The 21,676-nt window shown below is 44.5% G+C and overlaps 1 protein-coding gene across 2 annotated transcripts in view; it reads left to right on the top strand.

Moving 5' to 3' along the window:
- Window positions 1-21,676, top strand: part of POLR3H (RNA polymerase III subunit H) — an 81,251-nt gene that overhangs the window by 23,022 nt on the left and 36,553 nt on the right. For both annotated transcript variants that reach the window (XM_085601213.1, XM_085601212.1), the window contains exons 5-6: window positions 4,534-4,597; window positions 5,135-5,339. In XM_085601213.1, the coding sequence (XP_085457339.1) occupies window positions 4,534-4,597; window positions 5,135-5,339 (269 nt within the window). The remainder of the gene's footprint in view (window positions 1-4,533; window positions 4,598-5,134; window positions 5,340-21,676) is intronic.

Here is a 21,676-nt window from a genome sequence, read left to right as displayed (position 1 = left end):
TGGTGGTGAATAGATCGAACCAGGGTTCTCCACATTGCTGGAATATGCCCTATTCCACCTCCAAGTGTAATTGCCATTGGTGATCTGCTAGGCACTGGCAGCTAAGTTCTTCTGCCCTGACATTTAAAGATCCTGCAAGTTGCTGGGCAATCAGGGAAATGTCCCTTAGTGTTCAGCCACTTCCAGAGACATAGAGCCTCCTGAAACAGAACCCTCTCTGCCCTGTTTGTTGCTGTATCACATAGCAGTAGTGTTGTCATTGATGACCTGCACCTGTTCCCCCCCCCCCCCCCCCCCCCCCATCTTGATGGTTAGGAGGGACGCCATAAATGGCAAGCACATTGCTCACAGCTCCAGCAGGTTGATGTGGAGGTGAGTTTCCGTCAAAGACGAGTCCTTTGATCATCGTCTTTCGCAGGTGGCCTCCCCAACCATGCAACGAAGCATTCAGCAGTAGTGTTACATCTGGGTGGGGTAGGGAGAGGTCTGCCCCTGGTTCAGTTGGGGACAAGCAGCAACCACTGCAGCTCTTTTTCAATCTCCTACAACACCTGGATGGACTCTTATAGATTTCCATGGTGCTGAGTGCACTCAGACTTCAGAGCCCACTGCAGAGGCTGCGTGTGCCACCTGGTGTGGTCCATGAGTAGGATGAAGGAGGCCAAAAGGCCCAGAAGCCTCAGAGCTGCTCTCACTGAGACCCAGGCCAACGGTTGAAACATCTGGATCATATTCCAAATGTCCCAGACTCATTGAGGTAGAAGAAAAGCTCTGACAAGCACTGTGTCCACAACAGCTCAATTAAGGAAAGTGGTTGTGAAGGAGTCAGAAGTTACTTTGGCGGGAAATCCTAACAATGTCACCAGGTCGTCTGTCGGCTGGCGGTGACTTACGACTGCTTGAGGTAGCCCCTCTTCAGTAGTTAGTCATTGCGGTATGAGAAGACTGGAATTTCCAACCTCCACAGATGTGCTGCAACCACCACCACCACCTTTGTGAACATCTGAGCTGCACTGATAAGGCCAAAAGGGAGTATGGAGAATTAAAAATGTTCATGGCCTACTTGAAACCACAGGTAATACCTCTATGATTGCATAATGGAAGTGTGAAAATAGGTGTCCTGCAAATCCAAGTCCACTTTCCAGTCTCCTGGGTCAAGGGCCGACAGATCTTAGGCCAGGGTGAACTTCTCGAACTTGTCCTTCCAGAGGAAAAAGTTCAGAGAGTGGAGATCTAGAATAGAACAAAGGCCTCGGTCCTTTTTCGGCACCAGAAAATAATGTAATAAACTGTCAGTCCAGCTCTCTGATGCCGGCATTCTCTCTGGGGCTGCTGCAAATTAGGACAAGAGGTACTCCGGGAGGTACTGTGGTGTGGGTGGCATGCCCAGGGGATATTAAAGGAAGTGTAAGGAGTAACTGTGTTCCACGATCTGAAGCACCCTTTGGTCGAATGTGAAGCAGCTCCATCCAGGGAGGTAGAAGGTGATACGTCCTCCCACTATGTGATCGTGAGCTGTTGAGTGTGAATTAAAGGGGTTTTGCAGCAGCTGTGGGACAGGGGGCTGAGGTTTGGATAGATTGCTGCTCCTGGGGGCCTGGATGCTGTCTGCTGGACCCCACGTCTACCCCGAAAGGCCTGAGATTCCTGTGGCTGCTGAATCTCGCATGGGTGGTGCCTCTGTTGGTGTCCCTGCTGAAGCATTGAGAGGAGTGAAATTGCTGGTGGGACTGCCGAACCGGCAGAACTACGCCCAGAGAGCAAGCAGTAGTCTTGCTCTCTTTGAACTCTTTTTGGGTTGAGTCCGCCTACTCTCCAAGAAGCCTAGAGCCATCAAGGGTTGTTGAACGTCCTAAGAGAAGCCCATGGGGCAAATTCATGCATAGCACAGAAGTACGACGCTGGTCTTGACTGCCCTACCTAGACTGTCAGCCGTATCCAAGCCTGAGCAAATTGAGTATTTTCCTGCGTCCTCACCATCCGTGATAAGGCGCTGTAGCTGTCGGTTTGGTCAGAGGTCATCTGGGACAGCCAGCAAGATGTCAGCCACCAAGATGTCAGCCACCCAATCCCAAAACGCATGTGAGTACCTGCCCAGGAGGCAGTACGTGTTAACAGATCTCAGTGCAAGGCTGGCAGAAGAAAGTATTCCCTTGGGAAATATCTCAATTAGTTTTCACTCTGTCAGGAGGGGTCGTAGGGAAGCTTTTGAGGACCTCAGTGAGGACATTCACTTTAACTTCCTCTGTGGGCAGAGTAAGGTTCAAAATCGCTGCTGCCCTCCTAATCACCAGGGCCAAGGAGGCAGATTAATCTGTTTACAGAGCCGAGTTTGGGGATGAAAGGCCAATATCTGTAGAGTTGTCCAGACCACTGGCATTCTGTAAGTCATCAAAGCTGTTGCCTTCATCATAAGTGTCATTGTCCTCTCCAATAGCATCCTCATTGTCATATGGATTATATGTCTCTGGGTGTGATGGTGTCATGTTTGGGTCCTTGGTATTAGTGGAAGATGGGTCCATGGGTCCGATAACAGTATTGGCCCTCTTTCAGCATCAGGGATGTCGGTGCCAGCGTTGAGACATGTGCTGGTAGCATCAATCGCGGAGCTGAGCTTGGTGTGGGATGTTGTGCTGGGGCTGGTGTTGGGAGAGCCGAGCTCGAAGCAGATGCCAGCCTCTGGTTGAGTTTTAATAGCACAACCTGCAACAAATCTGCTAGCACTAACCTGACTGAAGGCCACTTTGGACACTAAGGGCCGGAGGTGCTCCAGATGGACCCAGAGGGGTACTGCAGATTTTATTCATGGCTTCTCTCCACTCACAGAGCTGTTGTGACATCACTGATCCAATGGTATCAGGACAGATCAGAAGCGAAATCATTTCCAATGCGGGGAAAAAACAGCAGCCTCAAGGTACACAGGGCATTGCATGACTCCCAATGATGGCGGTATGACAACGGAGACTCCTGCTTGGATTTCCTGTGTTTTTTTTATTTTTATGAACTTCCCTGAACCCTGGCGACTCCGATGATGACCAGTCGTGAGATCGGCCTTGGGAGCCAGAGCACGTCTGCACCCATTGACTTTGACTGGGACCTTTTTCTCTACTACTTTCAGAGTTCAGCGACTTTGGCTTTTCCGCTCGTGGATGGGCTCACAGTTCATCTTTGTGCAGCAGTCACTCAACACCAACTCATGTTTGGAGTTGAGGCACCAAAGGCTGACGTTGTGAATGTGTGTCGCCAGAATCCGTTGATGACAGTCTCGTCTCAGCTTTTGCTAGGGGAAGCCATGTCTGCACACTGAGAAACATTTTTGAGGTATAACTTCTGTCAAAGTGACCGAATTTAAAAGCTCCAGATCCGCTGTGGAAGGTGCTTAAAGAAAGGAACTGATATGAGCATGCAGAGGTGGTACAGAGATAGGGATCCCGCGGCACATCCATAGCGGGACGGATCCAATGCGGAGTCACACAACGCCACATACTGACGCATTGGGGAATTGCTTCTACAAACATTTCTGGATCCATTATGGTGCATGGGGAGATTCACTAGATAAGGAATCTGCAGTTAGAAGTTCCTATCAGAAATCGGACATTTTCACATTCAGTTTTATGTGAACGCTGGGGCAGATGCAGTAACATTTGACAGTCTGGTTTGTTAGCCTTTGAAAGATGTCAAGTTGTGTAAAAATCTCCTGATTTCCTTTAGCACAGAGCCTCCTCTTGCTTGCTTAGCAGGCTTGTGTCTGCCTATATTTGTGTAACATCTTTGTATGTCCATTTGTTTCTTTGAAACTGTGGCTTTGGACCTCCACTATTTAAGGCTAGTTTTGTGCCCAAGTAGAGCCAATATAGTGATGTTTTGGGGGATGGAGGTATTGTGGTTTAATCAAATGATATGTAACTTTGAGGTTCATAAACTGGGATAGCAATTTCACCAGCAATGGTATTGTGATAAAATTCCAAGCATAACATTTCTTAATTTCCAGGCTCAGTGGTTAATTTCTAAAACAGTAAGTGCCAGGGCCCTAGTCAGGAGGATTAGGCAGCTTGCATTATCCATTGCCCCTGCCAGCACTGCCAATCAGATTACCAACGCAAATACTAACCAGCACACTCCTACAAGTGTGAGATTTCATACAATCCACGTCCCACAGAGCTATAAGAATGGCTTGGGTGGGGCGTATTGGTGATTGTTAATGTATAATAAAATAATAAGCCGCCGTTGTGCTCATACCCAAATTTGGCAGACAGCTCCACCATGTGATAGACTGTCACAAGTGCCAGTGCTAAGAATTAAGTGTTGGCACCGAGCACCGGAAACCACCGGCACACATTAAGCGCTCTTGCAAGCCCGTTCTTACAGCTGTCATAGCCCACAAGTCTCATCTTGGTGCCCTCTGGTGGTTGTCAGGAGTGATATGCATGAGAAGGCTATTCCCAATTCTGCGTGTCTGTGATGTCTTTTGTAAATCCTTTCTTTTTGTAAGGTCCAGTATCCCTCACTAACTTTCTCTGCTTCTCTCTGTAGTCACCCTGGGCTTCTTCGATGATATAGTAATTCCCCCAGAGTCTTTACAGCAGCCTGGCAAGTTGTATCCTTTTCAAATAATTATCTTCGGTTGCAAGGAGTAGATAGGATTACTTTCGAGAAGTGATGTTGTTTTAAGTACAGTACTGAAAAATTAATTGCTGCCTTTCTGATTTTCAGGCAGTCTTACACTGCTCAAATTTGTTTTGGCGGGGGTGGGGGATTTTGGGAGGCTATAGCCTATAATGGTGCTTCAACCATAACAAGAATCAAGGCCTCAGTTCACGTTTTAAACCACTCACTTTGAATAAATACTTCTCAAATAATTTGATGTACTAAAGTGAAACGCTTCCATGTATTAAAGAAATACACTTTTTGGATTTTCTATGAGGTTTATCATATTTTTACATGATGTTTGTTGCATGATTTACATGCCAAATAGTTTCACGGCTCAGCTCGTGCATGAGCTCTTACTGCCAGAGCCGACCCTTGGCTCCGCTCTCTGTGTTATTTTGTTGGCTCGCCCACCTCCATTGTTAAGGGGGCATGTCTTTTACTGTCATCCTCCACTTGCTGTTTTCTTGACCTGTGATCCCACCAGTGATGAAGGAGAGCAGGTATGGGTATGGGAGTATGAAACAGATGAAGGGGCCCATGATCTATACATGGACATTGGAGAGGAGATTCGCTTCCGGGTGGTTGATGAGACCTTCTTGGACACGTCGCCGACAGGACCCAGCACAGCTGATGCATCTACCTCTGCCCCAGACGAGGTGCAGAAGAAGGAGGCACCCTACACACTAGTGGTAAGTCCTAGACCGTTCAATCGAGGAAGCTATCCTGGTACTGGACACACACAATAAGAAATATAGCCATTGTATTCTCTTCGGGTGGTGACTTCTGACCTAGGGATGCTGTTTCACACAAGAACACCAGCAGCTATTCAGGTTTATATGGACAGTGAGGCTTTGACCCTAATGTGCAGATGGATAAGTTACTTACCTGTAATCCTAGTTCTCTTCCAGGGGTATACTCATCAAAGTCATAAGCACTGAATATATATATATATATATATATATATATATATATATATATATGTGTGTGTGTGTGTTCGGCCCCACAAGTGTATAACACTTCCGAAACATATACATGCAGATGTGTATATTAAACATGCAGCCTAAAACTGTTCTGATAGGGCAAACTGCCAAAATTACATAGGTTTCTCTTGTATGAAAATAATCCCCTAAATACACCTTGTAATAGAGAATATACACTGTAATTGTATCATACAAGAATCCTTTATTTTCAGAAAAGGAAAACAGGTAATAGGCAGTTGGCCCATAGGCTGCATAGATAAATAACTATAATAGTACAGTAAAAAAAACTGGCACCTTGCCTTTAGGGCTTCCAAGATTCTGGACACCGTGCCTAGAAGACCTCCAGGAGCCCCTCTTCTCCCATCCAGCACCACAGGTGACAGTTAGGTCAGTTCTTTTTTTTACGGTGTACTAACTTGTATCACCCTGAATATAAGATGCAAAACACACATTGTTGTACCATAATTGCTTGTCCGGGGAAGCGGGAGGGTCGCTTATGACTTTCATGAGTATACTCCTGGAAGAGAACTAGGATTAGAGGTAAGTAACTTATCCTTCTTTTCCAGGGGATACTCATCAATAGTCTTAAGCACTGAATAGAGTAGCAAGCCCATACCCACTACCTCGCGAACGAGCAAACCAGTATACTGAATATATAACAGTGCATCTTAAAATGGAATCAACCAAACAAATTTCTCAACGAGGCTTGCCCAACTTGGGCATCCAATACTCTGAAGAAAACTTGCTCTACCTTTCTTAATAATAAACAGACTAAATCTTTATGATATAAAACCTTCAAAGTCACTCAGGCTGGACCATCTGAGAGAGAGAGCACACCAGAAATATGATCAAAAATTACAATGTTTATTAATACTTCTGTTGATGAATATGAAAGAAACAGAACATCCGAGAACAACTCAATGTGATATTTGAGAAAATATTTTTACAGAATCAAAAATGGCCCCATCTGGAGAATCACAAGAGTGTATCAATTATCAAAACACATTCATACTCACCAAGCATAACATTCAACCATTCAAAGACAACAATTATGCTTCACATTCATTTACACCACGTTTAAAATATACAAACAGAAATCCTCTTTACAAGTAGTAGGTATACACTACTAGGGGTGATAAGAACAGCCAAACAACACAATTGGACACGCCAACGCGCGTTTCGGTGCAATCACCCAGTGATGTGGGTGCCACCTTCTTCAGGGCGTAAGTTTTATAGTTTTCTGTATTGCAAGGGGCCTGTAAAAATATGAAAAATAATAATTATACCTCTCCAATGTTTTATACATTCATTTTCCTATAATGAAGTCAAAACATCTGTTACACATTTATGGATTCCATACATGAGTAATGTTCATTTGTTGCCCAATCATGATCAAATGGTGCAGCCTGAGGGGAGTCAAATTGGGTTTTACAATGAATACATCAAGATAAATTTAAATTGTCACGCCTTAATAATGTAAATTTAAGAAAAACACTGTATAAAGAAGAACTGCACATTTCTCTGATCTCCTCACTACATAGACTAAAGATTGAAAATCAGGGATAGATTACAAAACCATACCTAAATACCTGAGGTGAATTCTTGAAAACAGAGGAAGAGGGAGGGAGGGGAGGGGGGTTTTTGAGCAGGAAAGTTGGTCTGTAACACAATATGTCCTACACTCACCTAGACTGAATCGAATGAGTTGTCAAGAACAAAAACAGGGTTTGTACCAGATGTATCCGATATATCTTCAAACTAAATGAGAAAACAACTAGAAAAAGGAAATATACACAGATTCAATGAAAAAAAAAAAATAATTTGAATACAAAAATTAATAGAAACTACTTGCCTGGTAAATGATAGGATGGTAAAAGGGGTCGGTTAACGCTAAACCAAGGATGATGACAAGCTAAGGATAGCAAAAATTCCGCATCGAGAACCGGTCGATTCTTTAGCAGTGTTCAAACTAAAGAAAAACGCAAAAAACAGACTATGTATTTGATAAATAAAACTAAGCAAAATGTTTTTATTCAAGAGATCAAAGGACACAGTCTCGACTGTTATAGATGCACCATACAATAAATTTCAATTAAAATCGAACCTGGATTGACCTGAACTCTGTAATAAGTGCATTTCATAACAAACGAAAAGATGAAATATACTGTCTCCTTGTTGTAGTTCGATAGTTTGAGAAACCAAGATCCGAAAGGTTCCCAATGCCAAGCCCAGCGTGACACATGCGCCTTATATCTTAAGAGCTAACCAGATTTGAAAGGACCCTCCATATATTATAACAAACTCCTTGTGGCTTCGAGTATCTGAATAGTAATACTAATGTTTGACACTAGGAGGGTAGATAGGCTAAACTTAAATTCTCATCAATCAAGCATGAGATATACATAAAGCTGGTAGCATTAGATTGAATATCGGGTAAATGGCGCATACCTTTCGGTCTTATATGAGGATAGAAATGTAGCCAATCAACATTCGCACAGCGGAGGAGATGGAAACAATGTTGCAATGATGCCAAACATTTCCCGCTGATTCGTAAGTTTAGCCGTCGTGATGTTTCTGAGTGAAACAAAAAAATATTTTTATTTTGTAAATATATCTTGAAGGTAGAGTGTCCCTCCATGGATACTAAGAAAAAATATTCAAATATAACCGGACTAGTACCTGATATGAACCTTCGCGACGAAGACTATGGATAAGCCGTGAAGGTAACGTCCTCTCGAGTAGGGAGTAACCGGTGCAAAGAGCGCGCGAAAACGAGCGGATATAAATGTCTTTGAAACGGATAGATCAACCACTAAGAACGGGCTATAAGGCATGACGACAAAAAGCACGTGATCCAAGCTCAATCGTAAACAGAACTAACCACGGCCCGGGTAACAGAATGAAAGATCGCACAGAATAACCACACCGGACACGTACAGAAAACTGATATATGCATATGAAGCTTACAAAAACGGGAAAAAGATACTGATCAAAGGAATAAATCAGAAAGATTTTTTTTATAGAAAAAAAATAAAAATGAGAAATTTAACTAATAATGAAATGAAAGTGTAATGCTCAACCAGCCAAGTGGATTACTTTCAAAAAAAGGAAAGCAACTCCTCTGTGGTAAAGTTTTGTCCAATCAAAAAATATAAGTACATGTTCGATGGACTGTATCATGAAGAATCAAAAGGGGGTCAGTTAAGATGGTTAAACAGAGGCCAACAACATCTAAATGAGCAGGAAAATTTAACTGGAATAGATTATAGTATCGCATTCTCCCATGGTAAAGATTCATTTAGACCATTTTTTTTGTGCATCTAGAAGGAAAATCCAAAACACCTCCCGTTTTTTGCGTATATTAGTGATGTTGGCACCCTTATGGCTGTGTATTTTTTCCAAGATGGTATAACGTAGGTCATTTTCATTGTGATTCGCCTCCCTCCAGTGGTGTAATAATGGAGCTGAAAGATTGTTGCGTCTTGTATTAGATTTGTGCCAATGCGTACCCTGCATTCCCTAGCGGTTTCTCCAACATATGGTAGCTCGCAAGGGCATAGTATGACATAGATACAATTTGAAGTACGACAGTTGGTCATTTCTCCTAGCTCAACTGAGCGGTTGTGGAAGTTGATTTTTTTCACTTACAATGCCATTGGCATGTGGCATGTTCCACATTTGTGGTGGTCACGAACAGGTTGATTACCCGTGATGGACCTCTGTACAAATGTTTTGTTCGAGTTTGTGAATTTGGCCTTGACTAATAGGTTCCTAAGGTTTTTGTTGCGTCTAAAGGCAAACAGCGGTTTGGAAATCCTAGGTGTAGGTGAGTCAAGATTTAAAAGGTGCTACTGGGAATTAACAATGTGGCGAATTTTATGATTGATCGAAGAGTGTTTTGTTATGCATACCAGTTGTTCTGTATGTTTTTTCTCTTTGGAAACAAATAAGGAGTCACGATTGTAATAGCGGGCTCTTTTGAAGGCATCGCGTACAAGTCTTTTGGGGTAACCCCTCTGGATAAATTTTTGTTTCATCGTTTTAGAGTGGTGGAGGTAATCTTGGATAGAGGTGCAGTTTCTATGCAAGCGTAGAAACTGCCCAAATGGAATGCTATCCTTTTGGCTGGAGGGATGGAAACTGTCAAAATGAAGGAGCGTATTTCTAGAAGTAGGTTTAGTGAAAAGTGATACTTTCAATTGGGCATTCTGATGTTCAACTACAACGTCCAAGAATTCCAAGCTTTGGTTGCTGATCTGGGCAGAGTATCTTAAATTGGGATCCGCTAGGTTGATCCATAATAGAAATTCATCGAGTTTCTCCTTCTCGCCCTGCCAGACGAAAAAGATATCATCGATGAAGCGTGCCCAATAACGGATGTTTTGTAAATGTTCTTTTTTTCAAAGTGTCCCATGTATAGACAGGCCACACTTGGGGCACATGATGCCCCCATGCTGGCTCCTTTCATTTGATGGTAGATGTTTCCATCAAACTCAAAGAAATTTTCTTCCAAAACAGTCTTGAGACATTCGATTAAATTTTTTTTGTTATGTAAGGTTGTCTGGGTTTCAATAATATCTTTGACAACCTTAAGCGCATCTTTCTGTGGAATGTTGGAATACAAAGATTCAATATCCATTGAAACTAAAAATTCTTTGTGATGGTTGAATTGAAGGCCTTCAATTTTAGATATAAAATGTCCAGTATCTTTTACATATGACTCCAGGCCAATGACCAAGGGTTGTAAGAACTTGTCGATGTATTTAGAAAGGGGTTCAGTTGCTGATCCGATTGTTGAGACAATGGGTCTCATTGGGGGATCATTTTGATTTTTGTGTTTTTGGAACCCCATAGATAATGGGGAACCTAGTGAACGTAGGTGTAAGGTATTCTGCTTCTTGATGACAAATTTCTCCCTGTTCAATAGCAGTCTCAACTAAGCGTAATAGTCTTAGTTTAAATTTCGGTTCAGGATTATTCAGAATCTTGGTGTAATGTTTGGGGGATTCCAGCAGAATATCCATTCTTTGTTTGTAATCATTAGTGTTAAAGATAACGATCCCTCCCCCTTTGTCACAAGGTTTGATTACTACTTCAGAATTCTGTTTAAGGTTGGTCAATGCCATCTTTTCTTCTTTAAGTATGTTGTTAGGGGGATACGGAACAAATTTAAGAATTTTGGGGATTTTATTTAACACTGCCTTCTCAAATTTTTCAACTTCCTTACCAGCTTGTTCAATGTTTGGTGTGAAATTAGATGGTGGTTTAAGTCCCAATAGATTATTATTGGGGACAGTATCCATGGTGTTTAAGAAAAAAAAATGTAAACGGATTTTGCGGAAGAACACGTGTAGGTCTTTTATGAGTTCAAATTTGTTAAGGTTCATGGAAGGGACAAATGAAAGGCCTTTCGTCAAAAGTGCTTCCGTGGAATTATCCATTTCATGGGATGATAAGTTGAATACTGGGATTTTGTTTATGTTTTCCAGTATTGGTTTTGTCGTGTGCGAATATATCTTTGTGGCTGTGCTGGTTCCTGGAATCTCTGAGCTATCGGGGGTTCCTGAAAGTGGCCCCTTTGATGTGAATTTTGGAAATGGCCCTTGTTAGACCTGTCAGCCCTTTGGGTGGTCCCTCCTCATCATTATTTATTTTGTCCCACTTTTGCCTCAAACCCTGTTTGAATTTTTCCTTTTTGGGAACCACCAGACTTTTTAGTGTTGCTGCAGATTCAGGGAGCCATTTTATCTACCCCTGGAACTTCTGTCTGAGGGCCTGGAGCACAAAATGGTGGCCACCTGTGACATCACCAGCACCCACTGGAACCTACTAGCACCTTCCAGAACATTCCAGAACCCTGTGACAGTTGGAGGCGGTTTAGAATGTTGGGAAGCTAAGACAGAGAGTTGGCAGTTGGAGCTGGCAGTTGGCACCTGACTGGTGAAGAGTGAGCAGCAGAAACCTGAAGGAGGAAGGAGTGAGGCAGCAGGGGTGGAAACTTGTGCCTGGAGTGGGGTCCATAAACCCACCCGTGATACTAGTCCCTACTGACTGAGCCCAGCCTGGAGCCCTGTGTGGGAAGAAGCAAGAAAAACCATCTTAAGGACCTGGACAGCAGGAACAGGCCTTAGAAGTCAAGGAAGCAAGTACCTGACCTGTTTATTGGTTTCCCTGGAGCCGGACGTCGAGTAGCCTGGAGACCTGGAGCCTGAGGTGGAGAAGCGGCGCTGACTGGAAAAGCAGACGTCGTGCCCAGAGCCGCCAGAGATCGTGAGAGGGCGCCGACGGAGGACGTGAGGTGTACCAGAGGTCGAGGAGAAAGTCACCCAAGGTCGAGTGAGCGGTGTCGACGGGGGAGTGAAGTCCGCCCTCCGGAGTCGCCGGAGACCGAGGTGAAGCGTGCAGGAGGTCGGGAGTGGAGATCGCACTCCGGAGTCGCCGGAACCTGAGAGAATCGTGCCGGAGGTCGGGAGTGGAGGTCGCACTCCGGAGTCGCCGGAAACCTGAGGAGAGGAGCACCGGAGGTCGGGAGTGAGGATCGCACTCCGGAGCCGCCGGAAGTCGACATCGAACCAAGGCCGGCCGACGTCATCGAAGCCGAGGTCGCCATCGGACCGGAGCCGCCCGAAGTCGACATCGAGTCAAGACTGCCCGACGCCATTGAATCGGAGGTCGAGATCGAGCCGAGGCCGCCGACATCGAACCGGAGCCGCCTACCGGCGTCGTCAGGAGCTGACATTGTGCCGAGGCCGCCGACATCGAACCGGATCCGCCTCACGGCGTCGACACGACTCCAGCGGCGTCGGAACTTCAGAAAAAGGGCAGTAAGTGGAATAGAGGGCGCCAAAGGCCCTGTGGAATCCTAAGAGACTACTCTAGGGGTTAGAGAGGTGCTGGAACCAGCTGGACTGTGCCAGGGGTGAGCTGAGACTAATTTAGAGGGGTTGTGTAGAGTGAGAGAGCCAGGTCTCTGGTATTCCCCCCTTGATCTACCTCAGTTTAGGCCTCAGCCTTGTCCAAGCCAGGGAGTAGACACCCTCAAGCCTTCCACATCCCTACAAGCTGTGCCTGGGCCAAATTAGCCCATAGTAATCTCAAATGTGATCTGATTCTATGAGTGTCACTGTCAGCTTTTAATTATTTATTGGGGGCACTGTATTTATTGTATTTAACCTATTTATTGCTTCACTGTATTTATTGGTCCACAGTATTTATTGATGCACAATATTTATTGGTTTACAGTATTTATTGCCTCAGAATATTTAATTGCCTGTATGTATTGCACTTATATTTATGCCTTCATTATTTATGATCACCCCTATTTATTGAATCATTAAGCCAGTATTTATTTGACCTGCACTATTTAAAAAGTTTGTATATTGTGATTGTGTATTATTTATCTAATCAGCAACCAAGAGAAAAAGAAGATAAAGAAAGATATTTTCATAATTTTTACGGTGTAGAGTCGTTTTTGGAACGGATGCGCGCATGGTTATTGTATGGGTATGTCGTATGCTTAGCACGGTGCCTGATTCCTGACCACTCGAGCCAAGCTACCACAGTGTGTTCCCCGGAAATACTCCGTTACCACCAACCCTTACCGGTGTGGGAGTGGGGTATTTCCAACAGCCCTGATATTGGTTTTGGTATTGATTCTGATATCTGGGGCGAAATCCGCCCCTCCGATTCCCTAAAAAACGGTTTTGACCCTGATATTTGTCTGGCCCAAATCTGGGTTGTGGGTTATAGTGGGGGGATCCCTCACTGTCAGAATCTGTAGTGTCGGAGAAGGTTACTACGCGTTTGTTATCAAGTTGTAAACCAACTATGTAGTCGCTTGATGGAGCATAAAAATGCTCAGAAAGATACGGGTAAGCTCGTTCTTGAGAAAATAGTCTGATATCCTTTCTGAGTTTATCAGTCTTTCTCTTCAGGAGATATTCACTAAAGAGTCTAATTCAGATGTAATTTCCTCCAACTTTTTCTTACCTTCTTCTAGGCCATTTGAAAGTTTGAGTTTCTCTTCAAGTTCTAATATTTCAATGTTCAATAATTGGATGACCTCCCTAGCTGTTTCCACGATGAGGATCATCCAATCCCTTGAGCATCTGTTCGATATCAGAGCCCACTTCTCTAAAAATAGCCTAATTTCCACAAAGAGACCAGGAATGTTTCTGACTCTAAGACCAATAGGTATAGTGCCTGCTTTGAGGTATTCTAAGATGAAGTTGGCATGTGCTTCAGTGTGTTTAGTTTTTTCTTTAAGTTAAAAAGTTTTGTCCACTCTTCGTTGGAGCCTTTGGACAATGTAAATGGTCTATCTGAACCTGTGGCTGGACCTATCAGGCGTGCATAATCTTCGTCTGAGAAGCCAAATGTTTTAATACTATCCATGTGTGTAGGACACGATACGTACACAGAACCGGGAAGTGATGGAGACGCTTATAAAATCATAAGAGGTATATCAACAATTAGTGCAGTGAAAAGGAACGATACAGTGAAATGTGTAGAGAAGAACTACAAAAAGAATAAATCAAGAAGGCAAAAACTACCCCCCAGCTATCAAGGCTGGGAAAGAATATCCACTAAATAAATAGGGGTACCCCGGTTTAAATATAGGGAGAGTAATGGGGGAAAAACCAATACTCTGAAGAAAACTTGCTCTACCTTTCTCAATAATAAACAGACTAATCTTTATGATATAAAACCTTCAAAGTCACTCAGGCTGGACCATCTGAGAGAGAGCACACCAGAAATATGATCAAAAATTACAATGTTTATTAATACTTCTGTTGATGAATATGAAAGAAACAGAACATCCGAGAACAACTCAATGTGATATTTGAGAAAATATTTTTACAGAATCAAAAATGGCCCCATCTGGAGAATCACAAGAGTGTATCAATTATCAAAACACATTCATACTCACCAAGCATAACATTCAAAGACAACAATTATGCTTCACATTCATTTACACCACGTTTAAAATATACAAACAGAAATCCTCTTTACAAGTAGTAGATATACACTACTAGGGGTGATAAGAACAACCAAACAACACAATTGGACATGCCAACGCGCGTTTCGGTGCAATCACCCAGTGATGTGGGTGCCACCTTCTTCAGGTGCATCCACCTGCGCATCAGAGTCCAAACAGTAATGGCGAGAGAAAGTATGAACAGAACGCCATGTAGCTGCTTTACAAGTTTCTGATATAGGAACATTTCTAAGGTGAGCCGTGGTAGAGGCTTTTCCCCTGGTAGAATGTGCTTTAGGTCTTCCCTGAAGAGACTTGTTGGCTAGTTGGTAGGACAAAGATATGCAAGAGACTATCCACCTAGAGATGTATCTTTTAGAGACCACCAAACCGGTATTTATGGAACCATACTTAACAAACAACCGGTCTGTCTTTCTCAATGACTTGGTTTTGTCTAGATAACATTTCAGTACCCTCTTGAGGTCTAGAGAATGGAGGGACCTCTCAGGAGGAGTCGTGGGATTGGGAAAAAATGTGGGCAGAGTGATAGGCTGATTGAATTGAAAATCCGAGATAACTTTAGGTAGAAAACTCGGATGTGTTCTTAAAACTACCCAGTTTGCATGAAAAATAGTATAGGGCTCTTTACAGCACAAGGCCTGTATTTCACTAACCCTGCGGGCAGAAGTGATGGCGACTAAAAAGGCAGCTTTCCATGACAAGTGCTGCAGAGAAGCCCCATTAATTGGGTCAAAAGGAGCACCCATTAGTTTTGTAAGGACTATGTTGAGCTCCCAAGGTGGAGAAGGAGATCTCACTGGGGGGTAAACCTTTATCCCTTCAAGGAAATATTTAACCACTGGCATCTGGAAAAAAGAAACCTGTGTAGGGGACTTTCTGTATGCAGTGATTGCTGCTAGGTGAACTTTAATTGATTGGGATGAAACACTCTCCCCTCGCTCTTGGACAACAAGTCTGGACGGCAAGGCAACCTCTGGTGTGGCACCTCGGGTAGTTGTAGAAGGTCCGGGTACCACCACTGACGCGGCCACTCCGGAGCTATCTGTATCATTCTGGAGTTGGTCCTGTAGAATTTGTTGATCACTGCTGGGATGAGAGGCAGTGGCAGAAAGGCGTACAGTAATGTCTGAGACCAATTTATCAAAAGGGCACTCCCCCGTGAACCTGGCTGGTGAAACCTGGATTGTTCAGATAATACATCGTCGTGGTGTTGTCTGTCTGAATCAAGAGGGAGCTTGACTGGAGAGCAGGGTACAGTGACTTGTGGGCTAGGTGCACGGCTCTCAACTCTAGAAGGTTGATGTGATACCTTTGCTCTGTCTCGGACCAGAGACCTTGTACTTGAAGATGTCCCATGTGAGCTCCCCAACATTGCAGGGAAGCATCCGTGACATAGTCTGAGTATCTTGGTGGAATGGGACTCCCTTCAGTAGATGTGATCGCTTCATCCACCATGTGATGGAGTCTCTGGCTGACTGAGGTAGAGTTACACGGTCTTCCCAGCGGCCTGACGTCTGCATCTACTGATCCTCCAGAGACTGTTGTAGAGGACGCATGTTCAATCTGGCATTGGGGACGATGAAGACACAAGAAGCCATTGACCCCAGAAAAGAAGACACCTGCCTAACCGTGGGAAGATAAGATCTGAGGAGTTCGCAACATTTCTCCCTGGTTGATGATAACCTCTCCTCCGAAGGACACACGCTTGCCTTTGCGGTATCCAGTGAAGCGCCGAGGTAATGGATTTTTTGGGTTGGGTTGAAGACCGATTTCTTGTAGTTGACCCGCAGACCCAGCGTGTTCAGTAGATGAAGGCAGAAGGAGAGATGACTCTGAAGCAGGGAAGGCGTATCGCTCTTCAGGAGCCAATTGTCCAGATTGGGATAAATGAAAATCTTGCGCTTGTGGAGAAAAGCTGCCACCACTGCCATACACTTTGAAGATGTTCGGGGGGCTAATTTGAGCCCGAACGGAAGGACTCGGAATTGGAAGTGCCGATGGAGCTACTTGAAAGCGGAGAAACTTACGATGCTTTTCGGACACCAGGATTTGGAAATAAGCTTCCTGCTGATCTATAGCACACATCCAGTCCCCCTGATGTAGGTGAGGGAAGATCTGGTGCAGGGCCAGCATCCGAAACCTCTCCTTGCGGATGAATTTGTTCAAGAAGCGCAGATTGAGAATTGGTCAGTATTCTGTGGTCGGGCCTCTTTTTTGGACCAGGAAATAGCGAGAATATATTCCCTGTTTTCGTCGTTTAGTCGTAACATATTCTATGGCCTTTTTTTCGTAGAAGACTGTTCACCTCTTCCTGTAACATGTGGTGACATTGACGGAATTCTCTGTGAGGTGGAACTGGTGGAGGTGGGGCTTTGAACCTCAGCAAGTATCCATTTTGCACAATATTCAGCACCTATTTGTCGTTTGTGATTGATCTCCACTCTTCCAGGTGAAAAGCGATACTTCCCCCTACCAGAGTGGCTAACGGGCACGGAGGAAGCATGTGCCTCTTGTTTAGCTGGTTGTTTAGCAGTTGAGGACTGCTGTCTGTTGTTTCCTCTTCCAGGTCTCCTCTGGTGGACGTGTTACCTCTGCAGTTGTTGATTTTTGAGAGGACCACTGAGGGGTTTGAACCCTCTGTTGGAAGGAACGCCTGTCGTAAGGACGAAACAGTTTGCGGAATTCCTTCTGCTTCTCCAGCCCAACGGCCTTCACAGTGTCCAATTCAGCTTTCATTTTGGACATCTCATCGTCCGCATGAGACCCAAACAACGAAGAACCATTGAACGGTAGATTGACGATCTTCCGTTGCGCATCATGCTTAAGACCTGTAAGACGCAGCCAGGCCGAGCGTCTAAAGCAGATGCCCTGCGAATAGCCGTGCGAGGCCAGATCAGATGAGTCCGCAGCAGCACTTATTACCTGGTTTGCCACCAAGCCCCCTTCCTGCAGTATCTCCCAAAAGTCCTGTTGGTCTTCTTTCGGGAGTTTTTCCGTAAATCGTTATAGAGAGTCCCATAGTGACCTGTCATATCTCCCCAGGAGAGCTGAGGCGCTGGCAACCTTAATGACGGAGGCCGAAGTATTACACATCCTCTTGCCCAAAGAGTCCATAACCTTGCTGTCCTTCTCAGGAGGGACTGAAGAAGATGATGTTGCAGAGTGTGTCTTCCTGGCCGTCGCCACAATTACAGAATCCGGGGGAGGATCAAAACGTAGGAGAAACGGATCCTGATCAGGGCTTTTTACTTCTTTGCAATGCGAGAAGGTACTGCACTTACTTTTGCAGGAGTTAAGAAAGTCTGCATGGCGGGTTCCAAAAGGCCTGGGACCAATGGCAGCAGATACCTCGTTGAAGAACGATGATGTAAAATCCCAAAGATAGCAGAAGTGGAGACCGTCGGCGCCGACATACTTTTGTTCAGTTTGGTGGCCCTTCTGCAGAGAACTTTGGTGAAGATACCCAAGTCAACAATCGGGGACACTCTGGATGGAGGTGTCGCCGACAAAGATGGGGGATAGTCCCTTATCGAAGACCTGGTGGACATGGACCAGGTTGGTGATCTTCGTCGCCTTCGTTTTGGAGAGGAGCCATGGTGAGAACGTGATCTCTCCCGGGAACGTGTGCTGCGGGAGGACGGGGACCTTCTCAGGTTCCTTCTCGAAGACCCTCTTGATGAAACCGTTGGAAGAGAACCCCTTGAGGAATATGTGACGTTACAATGCATGCCATTAGATCGCATGCCGTTGCAGCGCAAAACTTTACCCTGACTTTCTGTCGGGGGAGCGCTGGAAGTTGGAATAGATTTAATTTTCTATTCCAACTCCAGTGTGTGCAACAGAAGGGAAGGTGTTTCAGTTAAATCCAACACCTTCTACCCACTGCTGTACACCTTTTGCGTTGCAACGGCATGCAATGTAATTGCATGCATTGTAACGGTTGCGTTAAAAAGGCTGTTGAGTCTTGAAGGGGAATACGTACGAGAGAAATCCGAGCCCGGTCTTCTATGAGCAGCACCCCCTGTTTCCTTGCGTCCGAAACACTTTCCAGCCACCTTGGCGAAAGATAAAAAGGATGGGACTTTTTAGTAGCCACCAGAGAGCCCTCCGGGGAAATTTGAACAATGTTAATGCCAGGGGATGACGACTGTTCCCTCGACCGTCTTGACCTAGACGTCGATTTAGGTGTCTGTGCCACCTCCTTCGAGATGACGACCGGATTTTTGTCTTTCGACATTGAACGCCTCGACGTTGACGTTGACCTAGGCCTCTCTGTCACCTCCTGCGAGGCGATGGCGGGATTCTTGTCTTTCGACGTCGACCGATGTCTCGACGACGACACGGACTGTGCCGTCTTCGACGTCGACCTCCTCTGCGGAGAAATGCTGGAAGACTCCTGCCTCCGCGATGCTCTCGAAGTCGATCGCCTATGAGATCGAACTGGGGAATTCGGCGTTGATCTTCTATGACGCCTTTTCCGCGTTGACTTCTTCGACTGCGAACGCCTCAGCGACGACAGTGATCTCAACGTCGACAGCCTGTATGCTCTTGGCAGAGTCTTAGCCGGCGAACTTCTCGATGCCAACCCTCGAGAAGGTGGCTGAGTGTGCCTCGCTGTCGACGGGTGTTTCGGCGTCGACGGGTGTTTTGTCTTAGGCCTCTCGGGGTCAACATACTTCGCGCCCGAAGTAGTATGCCCCGACGTCGATCCCTTCTTTGGTGACGGAGACTCTGAAGAGTGCCTTGCCTGCTTCTTCGACGGCGATCTCGACTCCGATGGCGTACACTGAATCTGCCTCTTTCTTGACCCTGGAGAGGCAGAACAACATTGTTTTTCGATGAACTTGGTGAGAGGAGGGCTTTTGACTCCCAAGGCCACTTTTAGGATGTCTTTTTCCTCTCTCCAACACAGCATGAAGTCGAATCCTTTCCCTGTCACACAGGGTCCTTTTAGAAAACTGCTGGCTGTAGAAGCAAACTTCAGGCTTGTTGGAAGATGGAAGACACACGATACACTCGGAGTGTGGGTCAGATTGTGCCATCTTCTTACCACAAGATGGGTACTTATTAGAAAAAATGATAGTAAATTGTCAGAAAACGGTGGAAAACAACTACCAGAAGACAAAAATTTCGAAATTTAAGAGAAGAAAATCAATTCCTGTCTGAAAAAGTCAAAAACTGTCGAGCTCAAGCTCCAGGATCCTCACAGAAGGAGCCGGAAAAAAGAACTGACCTGTCACCTGTGGTGCATGATGAGAGCAGAGGGGCTCCTGGAGGTCTTAAAGACACGGTGTCCAGAATCTTGGAAGCCTTAAAGGCAAGGTGGCAGTTTTTTTCTTTTTTTTACTGTACTATGATAGTTATTAATCAATGCAGCCTATGGGCCAACTGCCTGCTATGATCTGTTTTCCTCTTCTGAAAATAAAGGATTCTTGTATGATGATATTACAGTGTATGTTCTCTATCACAAGGTGTATTTAGGGGATTATTTTCATATATATATATATACATGTGTGTGTATGTTTCGGAAGTGTTATACACTTGTGGGCCTGAGCATACATATATATTTCTCTCTGCTCCGGTATCCCACACGTGAGCGGGGATTATTCAGTGCTTATGACTTGATGAATATCCCCTGGAAGAAAATTGATTGTTTTGTATCATTCAATGCAAATTTTCAGTTCTAATCGAACCACTGTAACTATTTTGCACTCAATTCTGATTTTGATGTTCTTGCCACACGTTCAACCATCTGCTGCGTAATTTGCTAATGTCAACAAGCAACTATTGACTATTGCCACATGACCTCTCCTTGTCTGGAGAGGTCATTTGGCACAAATGATTAATTACCTTGCTGGTGGAAGCTTGGACCACCAAACTCTCAGGCATAAGATCCCCTATCTTCATGGATATTCAGTTTTCCCAATGTAGACGCTTTATTGTCTTAAGCAGAAAAAACACAATCCACTGCTTGCACACTTTGTCCTGATACATCTTATCAAAAGCAGATGAGTAGTTGAGGAAGCAGGCGTAGAGCCTACTGATTGCTCAACATGCTTTGTGCCATTATAAGCACTGCCATTATATTGTCTATGGGTTCTGCACCTTTACTGAAATCATATTAATAGAGCAGCAAAACTGAATTGTCCTCAATCCAAACTTACAGTTACTCAAGGTCTGGCAAATACATTTCCCTCACAATTTAACAATGCAATTATTCAATAATTCTGTGGATTGTTAATATTCAGTTTTTTGAAAAAAAAGGATCCAGTTCGAGCCTCTGCATGAATAAGGTATCGTTTTTAGGTTTCACCTGCACCAGTGGCCGAGGTACCTCACACTGTGTGCTGAAGAGTAGGGAAGCAAAATGTGAACATCAGCTGAATAGACCCCGTGATGTAGTCTTATTTATGTGCGTTTTAGGTTTCACCTGCAAAGTGCTTGCACTGTGCTTGTGAAACCTCGTGTATGTAATATATCTTAAAAGGGGTCTCTCATCAGTTCCCATCTCCGAATTACTGTGTCCATTGGTTTTTGTGTGGAACTTTTTTTTTGTTAACCTCCTCTGGCTGCACACATTTACGATACTTGTACTGAAGCTATTCACACTGTTTAAACCCCATTCACTGTCCAGATAGACTCTCTTCCCACGGAAAAGGCAGACAGCTTCTAACAGTATACCTGCTTTTTATTACTTGGCTGTGTAAAGCAGATGTGTGGCATTTCCTATTCATGCCTCAGTACCTTTCTTTGTGGGCATTATCGGATTGATTTTTTTTCAACTTAATCTATTTGGTCTTTATGTTCAAATGTAAATGTTGTAATAAACGTTGCACGTTAAAAATAAAGTTAATATACAAGAGCTAGGCTATATTTTACTGCTAACCAAGCAGCCACAAGTGCAGTTACCTTGCAGACAACAGTATCATGATTTGAATGGTGCAGCAGGTGCAGTAGCCCTGGCCCAAAAGTTGTCAGAACTCCTCTAAACACACAATATTGCTATATTTGAATACTAAACAGGCAGTCACAATTGCAGTTACCTTGC

This window comes from Triturus cristatus, chromosome 4_2, assembly GCF_964204655.1.
Source record: "Triturus cristatus chromosome 4_2, aTriCri1.1, whole genome shotgun sequence".
In the NCBI taxonomy this organism is placed as follows: Eukaryota; Metazoa; Chordata; class Amphibia; order Caudata; family Salamandridae; genus Triturus; species Triturus cristatus.
The sequence above is the reverse complement of the archived record's forward strand: the minus strand, read 5'-3'. Positions and strand labels throughout refer to the sequence as shown.